The 23,783-nt window shown below is 42.2% G+C and overlaps 1 protein-coding gene across 3 annotated transcripts in view; it reads left to right on the forward strand.

Annotated features, from left to right (window-relative positions):
• The first annotated feature begins 406 nt into the window (after positions 1–406).
• LOC129823860 (cAMP-specific 3',5'-cyclic phosphodiesterase 4D-like) overlaps positions 407–23,783 on the forward strand; it is an 86,400-nt gene continuing 63,023 nt past the window's right edge. For 2 of the 3 annotated variants that reach the window (XM_055882904.1, XM_055882906.1), the window contains exon 1: positions 408–1,552. In XM_055882904.1, the coding sequence (XP_055738879.1) occupies positions 1,476–1,552 (77 nt within the window). In that variant the 5' untranslated portion in view covers positions 408–1,475. Of the gene's footprint in view, positions 1,553–23,783 lie in introns of all 3 variants that reach the window. The other variant, XM_055882905.1, reaches the window with a different exon arrangement.

Here is a 23,783-nt window from a genome sequence, read left to right on the forward strand (position 1 = left end):
AATTTAATCGCTCAGACAGTACTCCATGTTCATGACACCTCCCCCTCCCGTTATCTATTGGATTTTTAACAACACACAGTTTTATTGAGCTACAGACCGGGGTGAGTTGCTGCTGCCTGGTTTGGAAGCTGGTCAGTCCTGTAGTGGAGCTATACGGTAGCAGATGAGGCATTATTATTCATAGGACAACCATCTGGGGACTGCACTGGAACCCTGCATCTGGATATAGAAAAAAGCCCTCTCTTCCTGCCCTCCCCCTTCACTGGCCGAGTCCCTGTAGGCTTCAGCAGTACCACCCAGCCCCCAGTACCATTCAGACTGCTTCAAATTCTCATCTTATGACCCTCTCTCTCTATTCTCTCTCTGTTCTCTCTCTCTCTATTCTCTCGATTCTCTCTCTCTCTCACTCTCTCTCCCTCTGGGGGGTTAGTGTTGTTGTTTGTTTCTCCAGGCCAGAGTTAAGTCCCAGCAGTCTCAGGAGAGAAGAGAGGAGAGTCTGATATGGACGGTTGAAGAGACTGCACACTCCAGGGAGCATCTGATGGGATTATAAAACCAGATTTCCCCCTTCTCTCTCTCTTTTTCCCCCACTGGGAATAAAGTGGTTCGATCCTTCATTTGAACAAAGAAAGAAGCAACTCCTGGGGTCTAGAACTGCGCTGTATCACGTTTTAAGGCAGCTTTTGGAAAAAGAGAAAAGTTTGGCCCCTTTTTGGAGGATTCTTTACCCCGTCAGTCCTCCGACCATTGGGAAGATTAAGTCCGCTGTTTCCTATTTAGGAATTCGAGGAAGGCTCCTTGCTGGTGAGCAGAAAAGAAAACAAGCAAGGAATTAGCTCCAGATCTTCGCTGACAGCTGATATGAGCCGCAATTTAATTTGATATGATTTGGCCCCCGTCTCCTAGTTGGTAAACTGATATGATTTCTGAGGTGGGCTCCTAACAGACATCACTCTTTGCCTTTTTAGGTGGGTTTACACAGAGTTGGGTGAACTTCATCAGTTTTTTCAAACACATGGACGTATCCCCACTGCAGGGACCAGATGCTGTAGAACTTTAGCGGCTGAATTGAGCATACTTTCTGATCTCTGGATTTTGCACTGCTTTTCAATGAAGGCCACTACGTTATCATAAAACTTTTTTTCTTCTTTGGAATTGTATGAAACACACACCAGCCCAAATGTTTGCACGAAGACCTGTTATTGACAGCGCTGAACTTGAATGCATCCTACTTGTGTCTCTACTAGATGCAGTAGATTTCCCTTTGTTCTGCTTTTGTGGACTGATTGTTCTCACAAGGTGTACCATGCTTAGTTTGTGACCGAACAGTACCAAGAAACATTGGACATTCACCCCAGAAAGAACGGTCATTTCAGACAAGCTGGAGAAGTCTTAGTCCACAGAGATGTTGCATTCCATTCTGTTCATCCCCTGTCATCTCAAGGCTGTTACATCTCCGTGAAATACCCACTACAATGATGAACAAAGACTCTCGCTTCCCCAGGAAGGCTGTCCATAGCAACCCCTCCTCTCGAAGGCACTCATGCATCGGGTATGTACAGTTCTGTACTGTAAGCCGTTTATTGTGATGAGTTACATGCTGACACAACTATACAGTATGTGTCTTTACTGTACGCACTCTATACTTCATATTCTCTGTTTTAGTGTTTCCCAAATTCGGGTCCTCAGGACCCCAAGGGGTGCATGTTGTTTCCCCCTAACACTACACAGCTGATTCAAATAACCAACTCATTATTAAGCTTTGGTTATTTGAATCAGCTGTGTAGCGCTAGGGGGGAAACTAAACGTGCACCCAGGTGGGGTCCTGAGGACCGAGTTTGGGAAACACTGCTCTATGAAGTTATGAGTTGTTGATCATATACATTTCACAATACCAATTATAACATCTTAAACCAGAAAGACATCATTAATTGTAATCAATGACCTTTATAATGATTTGTTTATGTGTTGTCTACCTGTTGTTGGTTACACAAAAGGGTTTCTTATGGAGTGGATAGTAAACTTCCATAATGTTATAAAAATGTGATTTTCCTCAAAATCATCATATCTTTTTGCAACTAAAGTTTTGAATGTTTTGTGCGTTTTTTTTTTTTATGGCCTGGGGAATTTTGTGATGGTATTGCAGTGTGCTATATGATAGGTCCATAGTGTGTTTTGTCATTTGGTTGTGGTGCGTTTTTGTCATTTGTTTGAGGTGCGTTTTTGTAATTTGGTTGTGGTCCGCTTTGCAGTTGGGCTGTGGTCCGCTTTGCAGTCAGGCTGTGGTCCGCTTTGGAGTCGGGCTGTGGTCCGCCTTGCAGTCAGGCTGTGGTCCGCCTTGCAGTCAGGCTGTGGTCCGCTTTGCAGTCAGGTTGTGGTCCGCTTTGCAGTCAGGCTGTGGTCCGCTTTGCAGTCAGGCTGTGGTCCGCTTTGCAGTCAGGCTGTGGTCCGCTTTGCAGTCAGGCTGTGGTCCGCCTTGCAGTCAGGCTGTGGTCCGCTTTGCAGTCAGGCTGTGGTCCGCTTTGCAGTCAGGCTGTGGTCCGCTTTGCAGTCAGGCTGTGGTCCGCTTTGCAGTCAGGCTGTGGTCCGCTTTGCAGTCAGGCTGTGGTCCGCTTTGCAGTCAGGCTGTGGTCCGCTTTGCAGTCAGGCTGTGGTCCGCTTTGCAGTCAGGCTGTGGTCGCTTTGCAGTCAGGCTGTGGTCCGCTTTATAGTTTCGTTGCGGTGCATTTAGTAGTTTTGTCTTGGTGCATTTTATAGTTTACAGATGTCGGATCTTACATTTGACCCGTTTCGTTGCAGGAGGATTTAAATATCTGAAGAAATATTTAGAATCGGCGCCAGAGGGCAGCTGGAAGCTGTGTTTGTATAAAATGCAGTACCGTACCTGCATTGTACCTTAGACTCCAGTTCAAGTAGCCTGTGTAGGCTACGTGCAGGCTACGTAAAGGCTACAGCGCGTCTTGTGTGAATTCTTATGTGAATTATAATAAAATGGAAATATTTGTATTTTTAGATGGTAGATGTATTCTTCGTTAGGGAAAATATGTTTTTTTTAGATCAATTATTTTATTATATGTTTATGGCAAGAAACAGGCACAATACATTACTGGAGGCCTCAGTGCCTGTGTTGTCCAGCGGTTACAGCCGCTAAACCCGACACACATATGTCAGTCAGCATGGGTTAGAATCCGGCCTATTGTCCTTTGACTCCCCCTTCCGCATCTTTACTACACTGTACAGTGCTTCGGAAAGTATTCAGACTCCTTACTTTCTCCACATTTTGTTATGAGAAGGGCCTTGGTCAGGGAGGTGACCAAGAACCTGATGGTCACTCTGACAAAGCACTAGAGTTCCTCTGTGGAGATGGGAGAACCTTCCAAAAGGACAACCATCTCTGCAGCACTCCACCAATCAGGCCTTTATGTTAGAGTGGCCAGACGGAAGTCACTCCTCAGTAAAAGGCACATGACAGCCCGCTTGGAGTTTGCCTAAAGTCACCTAAAGACTTGCAGACCATGAGAAACAAGATTCTCTGGTCTGATGAAACCAAGATTGAACTCTTTGGCCTGAATGCCAAGCGTCACCTCTGGAGGAAACTTGGCACCATCCCTACGGTGAAGCATGGTGGTGGCAGCATCATGCTGTGAGGATGTTTTTCAGAAAGCGGCAGGGACTTTGAGACTAGTTAGGATCGATAGAAAGATGAACGGAGCAAAGTACAGAGAGATCCTTGATGAAAACCTGCTTCAGTGATCAGGACCTCCGACTAGGGCTAAGGTTCACCTTCTAAACAGGACAACGACCCTAAGCACACTGCCAAGACAACGCAGGAGTGGCTTTGGGACAAGTCTCTGAATGTCCTTGAGTGGCCCAGCCAGAGCCCGACTTCACCCCAATAGAACATGTCTGGAGAGACCTGAAAATAGCTGTGCAGCAATGCTCTCCATCCAACCTGACAGAGCTTGAGAGGATTTGCAGAGAAGAATGGGAGAAACTCCCCAAATACAGGTGTGCCAAGCTTGTAGCGTCATACCCAAGAAGACTGGAGGCTGTAATCCCTGCCAAAGGTGCTTCAACAAAGTACTGAGTACTTGTTTGCAAAAAATCTAAAAACCTGTTTTTGCTTTATCATTATGGGTTATTGTGTGTAGATTTATTAGGGGAAAAAACTATTTCATTAATTTTAGAATAAGGCTGTAACGTAACAAAATTTGGAAAAAGTCAATGTGTCTGAATACTTTCCGAATGCACTATATTTACAGAAGTATGTGGACACCCCTTCAAATTAGTGTATTCGGCTATTTCAGCCACACTCATTGCTGACAGGTGTATAAAATCAAGCACACAGCCATGCAATCTCCATAGACAAACATTGGCAGTAAAATAGCCTTACTGAAGAGCTCAGTGACTTTCATTGTAGCACCGTCATAGGATGCCACCTTTCCAACAGGTCAGTTTATCAAATTTGTGCTCTACTAGAGCTGCCTTGGTCAACTGTAAGTGCTGTTATTGTATAGAAACATCTAGGAGCATCAACGGCTCAGCCGCAAAGTGGTAGGCCACACAAGCTCACAGAAAGGGACCGACGAGTGCTGAAGCGCGTAGCGTGTAAAAATCGTCTGTCCTCAGTTGCAACACTCACTACTGAGTTCCAAACTACCTCTGGAAGCAACGTCAGCACAATAACTTTTCATCGGGAGCTTCATGAAATGGGTTTCAATGGCCAAGCTGCCGCACACAAGCCTAAGATCATCATGCACAATGCTAAGCGCCGGCTGGAGTGGTGTAAAGATCACCGCCATCTGTAGTTTGGTGGAGGGGGGATAATGGTATGGGGCTGTTTGCATGGTTCGGGCTAGGCCCCTTAGTTCCAGTGAAGGGATATCTTAACGCTAAAATCAAATCTAATTTTATTTGTCACATGCGCCGAATACAACAGGTGTAGTAGACATTATAGTGATATGCTTACTTACAAGCTCTAAACCAACAATGGAGTTTTAAGAAAATAAATAAAAAAGTAAGAGATAAGAATAACAAATAATTAAAGACCAGCAGTAAATAACTGCTACATCATACAATGACATCACATTCTGTGATTCGGCGATTCTGTGCTTCCAACAATTTGTGGAAGGCCCTTTCCTGTTTCAGCATGACAATGCCCATGTGCACAAAGCGAGGTCCATACAGAAATGGTTTGTTGAGATTGGTGTGGAAGAACTTGACTGGCCTGCACAGAACCCTGACCTCAACCACATCGACCACCTTGGGGATGAATTGGAACGCTGACTCCAAGCCAGGCCTAATCGCCCAACATCAGTGCCCGACCTCACTAATGCTCTTGTGGCAGATTGGAAGCAAGTCTAGCAAAGGGGGGACCAACTCTATATTAATGGTGAGATGTTCGATGAGCAGGTGTCCACATACACTGCATGACCAAAAGTATCTCTTCAATAAAAGCAAAAAAAGTGGAACTGCCCCACACCTTTAAGAAATAATAAATCATTGGACAAATAACAATTAGATTGTGAGTGCACGTCCAACAGAAAACCTGATCAATAGTACATTAAAAGGTAGGCTAAATTGATTCATAGAGCATGCATAGAATAATCGAGCAACAATAGATGCTATGCTAACTGAAATATAAAGCAACTATAGATGCTATGCTAACTGAAATATAAAGCGACAATAGATGCTATGCTAACTGAAAAATAAAGCAACAATAGATGCTATGCTAAGTGAAATATAAAGCGACAATAGATGCTATGCTAACTGAATTATAAAGCAACAATAGATGCTATGCTAACTGAAATATAAAGTGACAATAGATGCTATGCTAACTGAAAAATAAAGCAACAATAGATGCTATGCTAACTGAAATATAAAGCAACTATAGATGCTATGCTGACTAAAAAATAAAGCAACAATAGATGCTATGCTAAGTGAAATATAAAGCGACAATAGATGCTATTCTAACTGAAATATAAAGCAACAATAGATGCTATGCTAACTGAAATATAAAGTGACAACAGATGCTATGCTAACTGACATGTAAAGCAACAATAGATGCTATGCTAACTGATTCCACCATTGATAGAGAAAACAAACAAAGAAATAGAAAATGAACTCTATCCTGATTCAAGTCAGAGATTTTGAGGTTGAAATGAAAAACTTCAGGAGGACTTTTAATCCTCGAATACATTGCAATTTTGCCCTTTCACTTTTGATTCACACACTGAATGAGTGGAGGAGTTCCCCCACTGAATTGTTCATTGTTCAATTAATTTAGCTAGGCTATAGCCTTACAATAGGCCCACACGTTATTTGCATTTTTTTTAATGGTTTCAAGAAGTAAAATGAATAGTCTGTAAATTTAAACATCAAAGAAAAGTGTCTTAGCTCAACAAAATTGTCTTTGGCTCAAATGCATAAAGATCTGAGGAGTATTTCTGTCTGTAATGAAGCCATTTTGTGGGGAAAAAACTAATTCTGATTGGCTGGGCCTGGCTGCCAAGTGGGTGGGCCTATGCCCTCCAAGGTCCAACCATGGCCTCACCCCTGTCTAGTCATGTAAAATCCATAAATTAGGGCCTAATGAATGTATTTAAATTTTGTGATTTTCTTTATATGAACTGTAACTCAGTAAAATATTTTAAATTGCATGTTGCGTTTATATTTTTGTTCAGTGTACATTCATGGGCTCTGATACATACAGGAACAATACATTTTATTTTGAAACGATTCAGTGCGATTCGGTTAGATTAGAGACTGAATTGATGTGATTCGGTTTGATACGATGCAATTCGATGCACTAATATTTGTTGAATAAACACATTCATTTTCAATTCTAAATTAAAATTTGCTGTATAAAAGATGTAAGGTGGATGTACTATGTAGACACCTGAGTTGAGCCATAAAAGAGACTAGATATCTACCACCCTATACTTGCACCATCAGATTAGGATGGGGGGGCAATGGAGCCTGTGTTTTTTGTCCCTCCACTCTGGTTTTAAATTAAGCAATAAGAGGCCCGAGGAGGTGTGGTATATGGCCAAAATACCACAGCTAAGTGCTGTTTTTAGTTACGATGCATCGCAGAGTGCCTGGACACAACTCTTAGCCCATGGTATATTTAAATAGCTGTTGTATATTGGCCCTATATCACAAACCCCTGAGGTTTGTGTATAAACAATGTCATACCTCTTTTATACCTTCTGATATACCATGGCTGTCAGCCAATCAGCATTCAGGGCTCGCACCACCCAGTTTATAAATCACCATCACCCACTAATTAAGTTGTTATTTTTGCAGGTTAAGTGTTTGAGCTAGTAATGTATCAATATTTATAATTTTAAAATGAGCTATGACATAGCCAATGAATGAATATACAGTATAGCACAACATTAGATTTCACCCCCACCTCAAAATCGAATTGTTTTAACCGTTTGGAAATTAGTGATCTCTTCTCCTCTCGCTTCAGCCATGCTGTCCTCAGTATGAAAGTATCAACTTTACCCTGTATACGAAAAAATGACCATGTACAGTGATTGTTTAAAGTAAAACTACCAAAATTATTGCTGATGGTGAACCTGAACAATCAAAATAAAATATATTGTAAACCCCATTCAGCGGGTAGGCTATAGCCAGAAGTGAGTTGTCTCCAGTAGCTTACTTTTATTTCGCTAAAACACTGTTAAAATTTTACCAGTGCATAAATAACAATAACCTAGCAAATGACATAGGTTGTCACTCAACTAATAAAGCCTAATATCCCTTCACGCATTTGTGAAGGTGCGGCGCAGATGTGCAAGATCAGGAGCAGGCATCCTACCATGCGATGGTCAGCACGGGAAGCTGGGCACAGTGCGCAGTTTGACTAGTAGGTTACTGATATTGCCTGGGGTTGTTCGGCATGCAAAATTACTTGTAGATTCAATGACGGTCAACACTGAGGAAGAGGATGCCTAACACGGAACCCAAACCGGCTGCGCGCGTGCGCCATCGTGCATAAATGTATTTTGCCCCCCCACACCAAACGCGATCACGACACGCAGGTTAAAATATCAAAACAAACTCTGAACCAATGACATTAATTTGGGGACAGGTCGAAAAGCATTAAACATTTATGGCAATTTAGCTAGTTAGCTTGCACTTGCTAGCTAATTTGTCCTATTTAGCTAGCTTGCTTTTGCTAGCTAATTTGTCCTGGGATATAAACATTAGGTTGTTATTTTACCTGAAATGCACAAGGTCCTCTACTCCGACAATTAATCCACACATAAAAACGGTCATCCGAATCGTTTCTAGTCATCTCTCCTCCTTCCAGGCTTTTTCATAGTTTAATTTATATGGTGATTGGCATCTAAGGCAACAGTTCGTCTTTCAATAACCCACGTGGGTATAACCAATGAGGAGATGGGAGAGGCAGGACTTGCAGCGCAATCTGCGTCAGAAATAGAAATGACTTCTATTATAGCCCTTGGCAACGCAGACGCTCGAGTGAGCAGTGTGGGTGCAATAATTGAATAACATAGATTCCTAAATTTATTTTGCAATGCTCGCGCATGCGACGCGAGAGGTGTAGTCGGGTATTATAGGCTGACCACACCGCTCTTGTCGCGTGCGTGAGCAGGGGGGGTTATGTGTTTGGAGTGTTTATTCGACTGTTTAAAATAAATAATAATGCCCCCCACTTCTAAAACCAAAGTTGCGCCCCTGCATCTGATATTATATGCCAATGTTTGTAATTAGCTTTTGTAGGATAGCCTACAGTAGGTTATAGTTTAGGGGCAAGGAGAGAGAAAGAGAACTGTAGGTCTTCAATGAATGTTTCTAAATCACAAGGCTCATTTGAATTTCCTGATGCACAGGAGAGAAAAAATTCTGCATCAAAATAGCGATCAAATTAAGATCTGACACCTGTAGCAGTGGTGTGTTTTGAAGTTTCACTATGGTGCGTTTTTTAGTTTGGCTGTGGTTCATTTTGTAATTAAGCTGTGGTGAGTTTTGGTGTTCTGGGTGTCCCAGCCTGAGGGCGCTGGGGCCGGGAGATCGATGGCACAGCCAGTGTCCATTGATGTCTTTCCTTGGGGTTGATGTGCCACATCCAAGCAGAGTCACGATGATCAGTCACGCCATGATTCTATAAGAGTATGGACTTCTTCAACACACACAAACACAGCAATAGTGGTGCGTGGGTGATCATACGCCACCGTGAAATACAATAAGGCCGTGACAACAAAAAGACAATAGTCACATAGTGGTGGAATAAATTCAACTACACATAAGTTTGTTTTGTCCCAAAACTGGAGAGCAACATCTGTCTGGTGAGGTCCACAAAGCAAATATTGCATGTAACAAACAGATATATGACCTGCAGCATGGTCAAGCAAGTTCATGTTTGACAGTTTACTAAACAACTACTGATTTAAAACCACGGAGTTACCTCAAGTTAACCCAAAAGACAACAGACATTGCCTCCGCTATTCCAGCACCATTTCAACTTAAACATTTAAACACCATCAAATCAACAAGACTATATATCAAATCAAATGTTATTGGTCACATGTGCCGAATACAACAGGTTTAGTAGACCTTACAGTGAAATGCTTACCCACATGCACACATACAGTTGAAGTCGGAAGTTTACATACGCTTAGGTTGGAGTCTTTAAAACTCATTTTTCAACCACTCCACAAATTTCTTGTTAACAAACGATAGTTTTGGCAAGTCGGTTAGGACATCTACTTTGTGCATGACACAAGTCATTTTTCCAACAACTGTTTACAGACAGATTATTTCACTTATAATTCACTGTATCACAATTCCAGTGGGTCAGAAGTTTACATACACTAAGATGACTGTGCCTGAATCTTCTGATAAGCTAATTGACATAATTTGAGTCAATTGGAGGTGTACCTGTGGATGTATTTCAAGGCCTACCTTCAAACTCAGTGGCTCTTTGCTTGACATCATGGGAAAATCAAAAGAAATCAGCCAAGAAAAAATTGTGGACCTCCACAAGTCTGGTTCATCCTTGGGAGCAATTTCCAAACGCCTGAAGGTACCACGTTCATCTGTACAAACAACAGTACTCAAGCATGAACACAACGCAGCCGTCATAACGCTCAGGAAGGAGACACGTCCTGTCTCCTAGAGATGAACGTACTTAGATGGCAAAAGTGCAAATCAATCCCAGAACAGCAGCAAAGGACCTTGTGAAGATGCTGGAGGAAACAGGTACAAACTGCGCAAGGACTGCGCAAGGACAACCCACAGTTAAGCTCAGCTCAACGCTGATTGCCTAATTATTTTTTATTTTTTTTATCAAGGGAGACCAAATGCTTGCTGGTGTAACGGATGTGAAATGGCTAGCTAGTTAGCGGGTACGCGCTAGTAGCATTTCAATCAGTTACGTCACTTGCTCTGAGACTTAAGTAGTGTTGCCCCTTGCTCTGCAAGGGCCGCGGCTTTTGTGGAGCGATGGGTAACGACGCTTCATGGGTGACTGTTGATGTGTGCAGAAGGTCCCTGGTTCGCGCCCGTGTCGGGACGAGGGGACGACGTAAAGTTACTACTGTTACATTGATGCTGTTGACCCGGATCACTGGTTGCTGCGGAAAAAGGAGGAGGTTGAAAGGGGGGTGAGTGTAACGGATGTGAAATGGCTAGCTAGTTAGCGGGTACGCGCTAGTAGCATTTCAATCAGTTACGTCACTTGCTCTGAGACTTAAGTAGTGTTGCCCCTTGCTCTGCAAGGGCCGCGGCTTTTGTGGAGCGATGGGTAACGACGCTTCATGGGTGACTGTTGATGTGTGCAGAGGGTCCCTGGTTCGCGCCCGTGTCGGGGCGAGGGGACGACGTAAAGTTACTACTGTTACACTGGCATCAATCAATCAAATGCTATGGCGGCAACATGTTGTACTATTTTGTTCCAGACAGCATCATATACATTTGCTACACATACTGAGATAGAGGGGCGCTGTTTCTCTTGCTCGGATGATGTCTCCCGTAAGATTCAACCACTTGCGAATAGACTGAAAAGTATAAAAACACAGAGAGAGGAAAGATACATGATTTTACATTTTTATTGGTAAAATATTTGGGGAAGCCTGGCTTCCCTTGACACAAACACACCATGAGGGTTGGGGTGTCGTAGAAATTCTTACACAGGGACAGTCGAAGTCAATCTTAAATGAATCATTGTTTATTGTCAGCGTGCTGGAGAGGTTCCAACCAACTCAATGCACCATAGTACACGTATCAATCAGGAGCTCTGCCTGGGCAGTCCAAGCAGTTGTCTTATATACGGCTATACACAGACAAGTTATATTTGCATGATTTAGCATAATTCATTACCGTTTTGTTTCATTCATGTGACCGACCAATACTGGTTCATAACGTGACAAACCAACACCTCACAAGGCTTCTTCTCTCTAAGCTGAGACCTTGAAACTTAGATATCTTTTTTCCTCTCAAAACAAGGTCTGGGCTAACTGACAAATTGCAGCTACTGATAGTGAGGATTTGTACAGTCAGTCACTTGCATGAACACAGAAATGGGTTATTAGAACAACGTATGAATAGAAGACGGAAATGAGTTATAAGAAAAGCACAAACGTTTAAATTCCCATTACAGGGGGTCACCATAGCATCAAACTGAAGTATTCAACATTCAGAAGTCAGTAATTGCCACATGGGCTCAGAGTAATGCCTGATTTGGAATAAATGGAATGGTATTGAACACATCAAACACATGGTTTCCATCTGGTTGATACCATTCCATTCACTCCATTCCAACCATTATTATGATCCGTCCTCTTCCCATCAGCAGCCTCCTGTGCCTGTAACAATCTAGAAAGTTATGTGGTTATGGAGTGCTTACCCCATTTGGTGTAAGGTTTTTTGGTATATTTATGAAACAGTATACTAAGGTCCATGTAACTGCATCTGCATTTGCTTACCTACATGTAACATGTTAATAAGGTATGTCTGTGTATAGTTACATGCCTTTTTAAATCCTCAAGTTTTGTCAAAGAAAGATATTGATGCTGGTTTGCAAAAAAAAAAACAGTCACTCCTATACCACGAGTTAACTGAGAAAAATACTCTAAAGTATAAAAGTATGCTGGGTGAGCTTTAGTGGTTTTGTCTTTTGATCTGTCTGAACCATTTTACCTCCAAGCTAAATCATTCAAAGGCCTCCAGCCGTGATTATGTCACAACCATATGAGCAGATCAAAGACAGAGATCTAGCGCACAGACAACAAAACAGAGATCTAACGCACAGACAACAGAACAGAGATCTAACGCACAGACAACAGAACAGAACAGAGATCTAACGCACAGACAACAGAACAGAGATCTAACGCACAGACAACAGAACAGAACAGAGATCTAGCCCACAGACAACAAAACAGAGATCTAACGCACAGACAACAGAACAGAACAGAGATCTAGCCCACAGACAACAGAACAGAACAGAGATCTAGCCCACAGACAACAGAACAGAGATCTAGCGCACAGACAACAGAACAGAGATCTAACGCACAGACAACAGAACAGAACAGAGATCTAGCGCACAGACAACAAAACAGAGATCTAACGCACAGACAACAGAACAGAACAGAGATCTAGCCCACAGACAACAGAAAGCACACCTATAATATGACCAGATTTATCTCGACACACGTCAAGCCACAAACCGTTCCAAAGTGGAGTTCATGTGGGGATTAGGGAAATCTAAATTGGTTTAATCTTTGTAGATTAAGTTTGTGAGAGAGTTTTGCACGAGTTATTCAACAACAATACATGGTATTATTTCATAGTTGTTCATGAGAATAAGTGTTATTAATGGTATTATTCATAGTTTTTCATGATAATGGTTCTATTCATGGTTCTAAACTCAGCAAAGAAAGAAACGTCCCTTTTTCAGGACCCTGTCTTTCAAAGATAATTAGAAAAATCCAAATAACTTAACATATCTTCATTGTAAAGGTGTTAAACAGTTTCCCATGCTTTTTCAATTAACCATAAACAATTAATGAACATGCACCTGTGGAACGGTCGTTAAGACACTAACAGTTTACAGACGGTAGGCAATTATGGTCAGTTATGAAAACTTAGGACACTAAAGAGGCCTTTCTACTGACTCTGAAAAACAACAAAAGAAAGATGCCCAGGGTCCCTGCTCATCTGCATGAACGTGCCTTAGGCATGCTGCAAGGAGGCATGAGGACTGCAGATGTGGCCAGGACAATACATTGCAATGTCCGTACTATGAGACGCCTAAAACAGCGCTACAGGGAGACAGGATGGACAGCTGATCGTCCTCGCAGTGGCAGACCACGTGTAACAACGCCTGCACAGGATCGGTACATCCGAACATCACACCAGAAACTGACTGTTACTTTTGATTTTGACCCCCCCTTTGTTCAGGGACACATTATTCCATTTATGTTAGTCACATGTCTGTGGAACTTGTTCAGTTTATGTCTCAGTTGTTGAATCTTATGTTCCTACAAATATTTACACATGTTAAGTTAGCTGAAAATAAATGCAGTTGACAGTGAGAGGACGTTTCTTTTTTTATGTCATATGTTGGTCACAGGGGCGCAACTTTGATTTTAGAAGTGTGGTGGGGGTGGGGGTTGGGGGGGGGGGGCATACAGTCCCATTCAAAAGTTCGGACACACCTTCTCGTTCAAGTGTTTTTCTTAATTTTGACTATTTTCTACATTGTAGAGTAATAGTGAAGACATCAAAACTATGAATTAACACATGTGGAATCATATAGTAACCAAGAAATTGTTAAACAAATCAGAATATATTTTAAATTTGAGAATCTTCAAAGTAGCCACCCTTTGCCTTGATGACAGCTTTGCACACTCTTGGCATTCTCTCAACCTGCTTCATGAGGTAGTCAACTGGAATGCATTTCAATTAACAGGTGTGCCTTATTAAAAGTTCAATTGTGACATTTCTTTCCTTCTTAATGTGATTACACCAATCAGTTTTGTTGTGACAAGGTAGGGGTGGTATACAGAAGATAACCCTATTTGGTAAAAGACCATGTCCATATTATGGCAAGAATAGCTCAAATAAGCAAAGAGAAACAGTCCTTAAGACATGCAGAAAATGTCAAGAACTTTAAACGTTTCTTCAAGTGCAGTCGCAAAAACCATCAAGCGCTATGATGAAACTGGCTCTCATGAGGACCGCCATAGGAAAGGAAGACCCAGAGTTACCTCTACTGCAGAGGATAAGATCATTAGAGTTAACTGAACCTCAGATTGCAGCCCAAATAAATGCTTCACAGAGTTCAAGTAACAGACAGATCTCAACATCAACTGTTCAGAGAAGACTGTGAATCAGGCCTTCATGGTCGAATTGCTGCAAAGAAACCACTACTAAAGGACACCAATAAGAAGAAGAGACTTGCAAGGGGACAAAAAACATGAGCAATGAACATTAGACTGGTGGAAATGTGTCCTTTGTTCTTATGAGTCCAAATTTGAGATTTTTTGTTCAAACCGCTGTGTCTTTGTGAGACGCGTAGTAGGGGAACGGATGATCTCCACATGTGTGGTACCCACCGTGAAGCATAGAGCAGGAGGTGGAATGGTGTGGGGGTGCTTTGCTGGTGACACTCTCTGTGATTTATTTGGAATTCAGGGCACACTTAAACCAGCACGGCTACCACAGCATTCTGCAGAGATACGCCATCCCATATGGTTTGCGCTTAGTGGGACTATCATTTGTTTTCAACAGGACAATGACCCAACACACCTCCAGGCTGTGAAAGGGCTATTTGACCAAGTAGGAGAGTGATAGAGTGCTGCATCAGATGACCTGTCCTCCACAATCACCTGACCTCAACACATAATGGAGATGGTTTGGGATGAGTGGACTGCAGAGTGAAGGAAAAGCAGCCAACAAGTGCTCAGCATATGTGGGGAACTCCTTGAAGACTGTTGGAAAAACATTCCATGTGAAGCTGGTTGAGAGAATGCCAAGTGTGCAAAGCTGTCATCAAGGCAAAGGGTGGCTAATTTGAAAAATCTAAAATATATTTTTATTTGTTTAACACTTTTTTGGTTACTACATAATTTCATATCTGTTATTTCATAGTTTGATGTCTTCACTATTATTCTACAATGTAGAAAATAGTAAAAAATTAAGAAAACCCCTTGAACGAGTAGGTGTGTCCAAACTTTTGACTGGTACTGTATATATATTTTTTAAATATATTTTCCTTAATTATTTTCCCCTAACCATACCATCCCTCCCCTAATTGAAGTTAACTAATGGACAACAACACTTATTAGGCTTCTACTTCCGGCTTATACATACTATATATATTTTACGGACACAGTATATTTTACAATAGTTATCTTTTGATTGTTTTTAGTCCCATCCTTCAGCTCCACTCACCCCATCCCATCTATCTCTGAACACCATCCAGTTTTGATACAAACCCTTCTATTCTCATAAATTATACATGTACATTAAAATAAACATTTTTGCTGAGAGTATTATTATATTATTGATATACAACTTTTTAAGTCACCCATAAGTGCTATTTGCCGAGGGGGACATAACTTGGCAGGGTGTCTGAGGCTCCTCACATTTTTTGGAACATCTAAAGCACATTTCCTGGATTTCTGCACAATCTAATATGACCTATGACCCTTCAAGCTGTCTCTATTTAGAACAACAAAAAGTCAGCAAAAATGCTCACAGTCATCAAGTTAGGTAAGAGATTATTAAATATGTTAAAATGGAGATGAGACTGAACTAGATCCATGATAATTCAGTTATCAAGATTGTGTTGCACCTTTAACCAACAGCCTAACAAATAAAGTACAAAGAAAACGTTTGATTATCTTTAAGACATCCTTTATATCAAATTTCAGCCAGACCGCCCAGCCAACCCGAGCAGCCTCACACCCGACCCCCACCAGTCTAGTCAATAACTCAACTCTCTCCCCAACACAACTTCCTTCCCATCTTTTTGTTTGTCTCAAGGAAAAGGTTTCGAAAACACACATACACCTACACATTAACACACAGAAACAGTAAACCCTCCATATAATTCATATCATAGGCCTAATAGTTCTTTAGAGCTCTTTTTACTTTCACACTATCTAGCTGGGTCACCCCGTCCTACCCCTGGAGGTCCACGGCCCTGCAGCACCCAAACCCAACACACCGCACTCAGCTTTAGGATCTTAGTGAAACAGTCATTATTGGTTTCAGGTGTGAGTGACAACAGTAGGGCAGGACTGAGCAGCCCAGAACCTAGGGATTTAATAGGTATCTCCCCTGACGTGGGCAGGGAAGATACCTATTGTTGTACAGTATTCCATATAAGGCATCCAGACCTTGTAAAAGTTGTACAGTATAACCTTAATCTTAAAATAAAGCTAGTGATACCGTACATAACTTGACATTTATTCCATACATTGTGGGAGGATAACCAACCTTTCAATTAATAGCAATGCATTTATTAGCCACTATAAATGCTAGGTTACACAGTTTCTTCTGATAACAGTCTCCAGTATCAACATTTCCAAGCAAACAAAAACAGGGAAGGGAGAATCTGTAGACATGCTGAGATAAAAGAACCTACTCTTTGCCAGAATTCAGCCAGCCTTCACAAGACCACAACATATGCAAATATGTCCCCTTTTATGTTTTACACCTCCAGCAGAAGAATTCAACTTCTATGTACATGATATTCAGTTTCACTGGCATATAGTATGTTCTGTAGATGGTCTTAAACTGCAGTAATTTATGCCTGAGATTATATAAACCTGGCGGGGCATTCAAACATATCTGTATCCATTTATCATCATCAATAACGTCTCCCAGGTCTTCCTCACATTTTTGTTTTACATGTTTTGGGTCATTGGGAAGAGCCTCTATCATCCCTTGATACAGTTTGGAAATCAACTCTGGAGGTTTGTCAGACTGCCTTAAAATTGCATCTGGCTTGTCGTGTTTGCTGGAAAGAGAGAATAAAGTGCTGTATCTGCAAAAATTCACCTCACCTCTGTCACAGACTGGTCTTCCCTGGCTGCCCGACTCTGCTGAGACCCCTGTCACCATCTGATCCTCCTAAAATGAGGCATGACAAATAATTACCTTAGCGTACATTTATACAGTGCCTTCGGAAAGTATTCAGACCCCTCGACTTTTTCCACGTTTTGTTACGTTACAGCCTTTTTTTTAGCATAAAATTCTTAAAACCTGTTTTTGGTTTGTCATTATGGGGTATTGTGTGGAGATTGATGAGGGGGAAAAAACGATTTAATACATTTTAGAACAAGGCTGTAACGTAACAAAAGGTCAAGGGGTCTGAATACTTTCCGAAGGCGCTGTACATTATATTACCAAACAATAGAATCAATGGTTCAGTAATTGAAAGTATAATTATTCCCAGATACCAGACAGTAGCTTGAAGCGACTTCAAAAATGCAATATTTTTGTTGTCCAACAGATTATTCTGAAACGGTCCTCTTTCTGCTTTTTCTGTGTTAAGCCTACCTATTATATTAAAAGCACATATTTTTCACATTATTCACACAGTCAGAATTCACTGCATCAACTTCAGTAGCCTACCTCTCCTAGTTAGGCATGAGAGTTCAAGTGTGCCTAGCAGTGGCAACTCGTCATTCATTTTGAGCCACACATTCTTTGCAAAAAAATTATAATTTGGGGCTTGCATGTTTTCATGTTATTTTGGCATTAATACATGTCTCAGTTTGCAGACAATGTAAAAATAAATATATACACTGCTCAAAAAAATAAAGGGAACACTTAAACAACACAATGTAACTCCAAGTCAATCACACTTCTGTGAAATCAAACTGTCCACTTAGGAAGCAACACTGATTGACAATAAATTTCACATGCTTTTGTGCAAATAAAATAGACAAAAGGTGGAAATTATAGGAAATTAGCAAGACACCCCCAAAAAAGGAGTGATTCTGCAGGTGGTGACCACAGACCACTTCTCAGTTCCTATGCTTCCTGGCTGATGTTTTGGTCACTTTTGAATGCTGGCGGTGCTCTCACTCTAGTGGTAGCATGAGACGGAGTCTACAACCCACACAAGTGGCTCAGGTAGTGCAGCTCATCCAGGATGGCACATCAATACGAGCTGTGACAAGAAGGTTTGCTGTGTCTGTCAGCGTAATGTCCAGAGCATGGAGGCGCTACCAGGAGACAGGCCAGTACATCAGGAGACGTGGAGGAGGCCGTAGGAGGGCAACAACCCAGCAGCAGGACCGCTACCTTCGCCTTTGTGCAAGGAGGAGCACTGCCAGAGCCCTGCAAAATGACCTCCAGCAGGCCACAAATGTGCATGTGTCTGCTCAAACGGTCAGAAACAGACTCCATGAGGGTGGTATGAGGGCCCGACGTCCACAGGTGGGGGTTGTGCTTACAGCCCAACACCGTGCAGGACGTTTGGCATTTGCCAGAGAACACCAAGATTGTCAAATTTGCCACTGGCGCCCTGTGCTCTTCACAGATGAAAGCAGGTTCACACTGAGCACATGTGACAGACGCGACAGAGTCTGGAGACGCCGTGGAGAACGTTCTGCTGCCTGCAACATCCTCCAGCATGACGGGTTTGGCGGTGGGTCAGTCATGGTGTGGGGTGGAATTTCTTTGTGGGGCCGCACAGCCCTCCATGTGCTCGCCAAAGGTAGCCTGACTGCCATTAGGTACCGAGATGAGATCCTCAGACCCCTTGTGAGACCATATGCTGGTGCGGTTGGCCCTGGGTTCCTTCTAATGCAAGACAATGCTAGACCTCATGTGGCTGGAGTGTGTCAGCAGTTCCTGCAAGAGGAAGGCATTGATGCTATGGACTGGCCCGCCCGTTCCCCAGACCTGAATCCAATTGAGCATATCTGGGACATCATGTCTCGCTCCATCCACCAACGCCACGTTGCACCACAGACTGTCCAGGAGTTGGCAGATGCTTTAGTCCAGGTCTGGGAGGAGATCCCTCAGGAGACCATCCGCCACCTCATCAAGAGCATGCCCAGGCGTTGTAGGGAGGTCATACAGGCACGTGGAGGCCACACACACTACTGAGCCTCATTTTGACTTGTTTTAAGGACATTACATCAAAGTTGGATCAGCCTGTAGTGTGGTTTTCCACTTTAATTTTGAAACTCCAAATCCAGACCTCCATGGGTTGATACATTTGATTTCCATTGATCATTTTTGTGTGATTTTGTTTTCAGCACATTTAACTATGCAAAGAAAAAAGTATTTAATAAGAATATTTCATTCATTCAGATCTAGGATGTGTTATTTTAGTGTTCCCTTTATTTTTTTGAGCAGTGTATATATATATATATATATATATATCATTGAATTAATAAAGCTGCATACATACAGTGAGGCAGCTCCAAAATGCAGGTGTTTCAACCTAGCTCAGTGCTTTCTGTGGCGGTGGGGCAAGCCAGCAGAAAATACAGAGCGTTGCGTCGTGATTGACTCAGTGTTCTGTCACTCATGGGGACACTATGTCACCGCCAAGTCTAAGGGTAGACCTCGAAAATTCGAGCCCTTTGGGTGCTGCCATAGAGTTACATTGGAAGTGCCCATCCAATAAGGATCAAGGTCATTGGCCACAGATAAAAGGACGTCAAATCACGTTATATGTACAGTAGCTTTGATTGGACTGATCATGTCAACATCATACTTTCAAAATCTTAGCTAGAGCAGTCATCATAATGAATCAAGTCGACAATCTACTGGCAAATCCTTTTTAATCCTTGTCATATGTAGAGAAATAATGAAGAGAAAGGATAGATACAACATATCGGTGCTCATCGGCCATTGAACATAAACATTACACAGCAAGTTCTGAAATTGCAAATTCAACAATGAGTGGTTTGGAAGGAATCAGTGACAGTGGCTGTGTGGTCCCAAATCTGGGATTATTGGGCTCTTTTCCTAGTTATAAATGATAAACATTCAACATTGGCCATGCTGTCAATGAAGCACGATTTGTGCCGCGCTCAAAACAACTATTAACTCGGAACTGCGAAAACTTGACTTCAGTGAGTTCAAGACAACTGGGAAATCGGGAATAAATGAGCTCCGACTGTGAAAATACGTTTTGAACGGTCCAACACGGAATTGTAAATCCGGCCTCTTTCTAGAGTTACAACCTGAAGATCAATGACGTCATCATGACTCGACCTTGTTTTTTTCCCAGAGTTCCCAGTTGTTTTGAAAGCACCATAAATCCAGACAATGCCAGACTTTGATGACAAAATTTGCCCACGAAGGACCGCCGCACCACCTTCCTGTTCAAGTGAGCACAGCACAACAAGGTGAATCCAAATATGTATTGTATGCTGCTGCATAAATTATGTAATATGCCAGGGAGATATGTATACTGTAGCTAAGAAAGTAATACTAAGTGTATGTTGTGTAGTAAGATGTTAGTAGCCCATGTGTCTATTTACCTCCCTTTATTTATCCTACAGTTCTGACTTGGTGTACAGGGAGAACACTGTAAGAATGGCCTATGTTCTGAATTCTGTTGCAGTACATTTCAAAAGATCTAAACAAATAGTTATATTGACTACGTCTGTCCAAGTTCGCTCATTAATGTCTTAATCGAAATTACGGATTGCCTCTTATCCCTTTGTACAAACTATAGAATAAGGGGACGACATCTCAATTGTCATTAGAAACCACATTTGTCTAAGCAAGTCAGCCATACCAGCTATGTTTTTTTTAAAGGCAGTAAATTAGGCTGAATGAACTGTTTCGCTGCCAGACAAGGCTTTGCTGAGAGCCAGGTGTAGCAGTGGTAAGATGTTGGGACTGCTGTTGGGACAGCTTTATGTAGGCCCTAACAGTTTGTGGGCACCATTTGACACCGTTATAGTGCAATTCATGTATTGTTTAGTGTTGTGTTGTGTAGTGGCTTTTCTGGCATGCATCCCACTTTTTTTTTGCCCCATCAAGAGTTACATGCTAAAATCGCTACTGGTGCCTAATACGTGTGGTCTCTAGGGTTGCAAAGGAAATTGTTCCGGAAATTTTCCATAGGAAGTTAAGCCTGGGAATTTGGGGAATTTTGCTTAAATTCATCAAAAAAGTTAGCTTATAACAGTGAACCTTTTTTGTGGGATACACATAAGGCAATTCTAGGTCTTGTGGCATATTTTGGTTGATATTGCAACCCTCTGCTGGCACAGTGCATTCTTCCATCACATGTACAGCTGATTCTCAATATCTTGCACACTAATGAGATGCTATTGAGCCCACACTACTACACTGTTTTGATTACATTTTTTTTATTTTAACCTTTATTTAACGAGGCAAGCCAGTTAAGAACACATTCTTATTTACAATGATGGCCTAGGAACAGGGGCAGAAAAACAGATTTTTGTCAGCTCAGCGATTCAATCTAGCAACCTTTCGGTTACTGGCCCAATGATCTAACCACTAGGCTCCCTGCCACCCTGGCAATACTGGGTGAGGTGAACATATTTTATATGACATACAGGATTTTAAAAAAACTAGTAAATAGTAGCCTACAGCAAAGTGTGTTTAAATCCTTTCTAACTTGTTAACAATTTCTGCTAGTTATTTTTTGCTACCTTTTGGGTTTTAGCTTGCTTGAGCCTGCTAACTGAGGAATGTTAATTCACATGTTTAATTTTAAAACATTTATCTTACAAAGGAGATGTTAAATCTAACTGCTTAACTATTTATCTGTACATGGATTTTTATTTTTTTATTTTTTTACTCATTTTTTTCTAACCTTGAGAGGAAAATGCCACGGGCTCTATCTGATGTGTGGAGACAATTCACTACAGCTAATGTAGAAGGAAAAGCTGTGTACATTCGCAAATACTGGGCCAAATCATATGTGAAGAATGCAACAAATATGCAGAATCATCTGGCCAAGTGCATAAAGTTCCCTCAGCGCTCACAACAAGCAACCTCTGACAAAAGTCCCTCTACTTCTATTTGAGGTGAAAATGATGAATAAGATACCTTATCGATAGCAACAGCTCATGGTCCTCCTGGAATCAGAAGTTTTTTTGACTCAATGGAGGAACGTAGTCAGAGAAATGCTGATGAATGTCTTGCTCGAGCTGTGTATGCAACTGGTTCACCTTTGATGCTCACATGCAATGTGTATCGGAAGAGATTTCTGAATGTTCTTCACCCAGCATACACCCCTCCAATCAAACATGCTTTATCTACTCATTTGCTGGAAGCAGAGTTCAACAGAGTTCAAGTGAAGGTCAAGCAAATCATAGAGAAAGCAGACTGTATTGTAATCATCTCTGATCGGTGGTTGAATGTTCGTGGTCAAGGAATAATTAACTACATCATCTCCACCCCTCAACCAGTATTCTACAAGAGACAACAGACACACCGGTCTCTACATTGCAGATGAGCTGAAGGCCGTCATCAATGACCTTGGACCACAGAAGGTATTTGCACTGGTGACAGACCATGCTGCGAACATGAAGGCTGCTTGGTCTAAAGTGGAGGTGTCCTACCCTCACATCACACCCATTGGCTGTGCTGCTCATGCATTGAATCTGCTCCTCAAGGACATCATGGCACTGAAAACAATAGATACACTCTACAAGAGAGCCAAGGAAATGGTTAGGTATGTGAAGGGTCATTAAGTTATAGCAGCAATCTACCTCACCAAGCAGTGTGAGAAGAATAAGAGCAGCACATTGAAGCTGCCCAGCAACACCCATTGGGGTGGTGTTGTCATCCTCTTTGACAGTCTCCTGGAGGGGAAGGAGTCTCTCCAAGAAAGGGCCATATCACAGTCTGCCGATATGGACAGCCCCATCAAAAGGATCCTCCTGGATGATGTATTTTGGGAGAGAGTGGTAGGCAGCCTGAAACCTATAGCAGTAGCCATTGCACAGATTGAGGGAGACAATGCCATTCTGTCTGATGTTCAGACTCTGCTTGCAGATGTAAGAGAAGAAATCCGTACTACCCTGCCCACTTCACTGTTGCTTCAAGCAGAGGAAACTGCAGTTCTGAAATACATCAAAAAGCGGTAAGACTTCTGCCTGAAGCCCATACACGCCACAGCGTACATGTTGGACCCCAATTATGCTGGCAGCATCCTGTCTGGTGCCGAGATCAACAGCGCCTATGGTGTCATCACTACCGTGTCTCGCCACCTTGGCCTGGATGATGGCAAGGTTCTTGGCAGTCTGGAAAAATACACTTCCAAGCAAGGGCTTTGGGATGAAGATGCAATATGGCAGTTCGTGCCAACATATCTCATCAGCCACCTGGTGGAAGGGACTTTGTGGATCTGAGGCTTGTAATATTTGTGTTGTGGAGAAATGACCAGGCAGGAGAAGGGAGTACAGTTAGTTTTCGTTTAGTCAAAACCTCTCGTGCTCTCCAGTTCCCGGGCCGCTAGTGCGCATGTGCATTTCCTATTAGGTGTAGTAACGTAACACTGTCGTAATACATCACTGCTTAGTAACAGCATAGTAACTAATATAAACAGATGTAGATCCCAGATACTACAAGGCTCTTTCCCCTGTTGCCTCCATCCTCCTCCAAATCCCACCAACATCAGCCGCCTCAGAGAGCAACTGGTCCTTGTTTGGGAACACACACCAAAGCACGCAACAGGCTGACCAATACAAGGGTTGAAAAGTTGGTGGCCATCCGGGCAAATTTGAGGCGTTTTGAGCCTGACAACGAGCCATCCTCAACAAGGTTGGAAAGTGACAGTGAAGATGAGA

Source organism: Salvelinus fontinalis, chromosome 26 (genome assembly GCF_029448725.1).
Source record: "Salvelinus fontinalis isolate EN_2023a chromosome 26, ASM2944872v1, whole genome shotgun sequence".
NCBI classification, from domain to species: Eukaryota; Metazoa; Chordata; class Actinopteri; order Salmoniformes; family Salmonidae; genus Salvelinus; species Salvelinus fontinalis.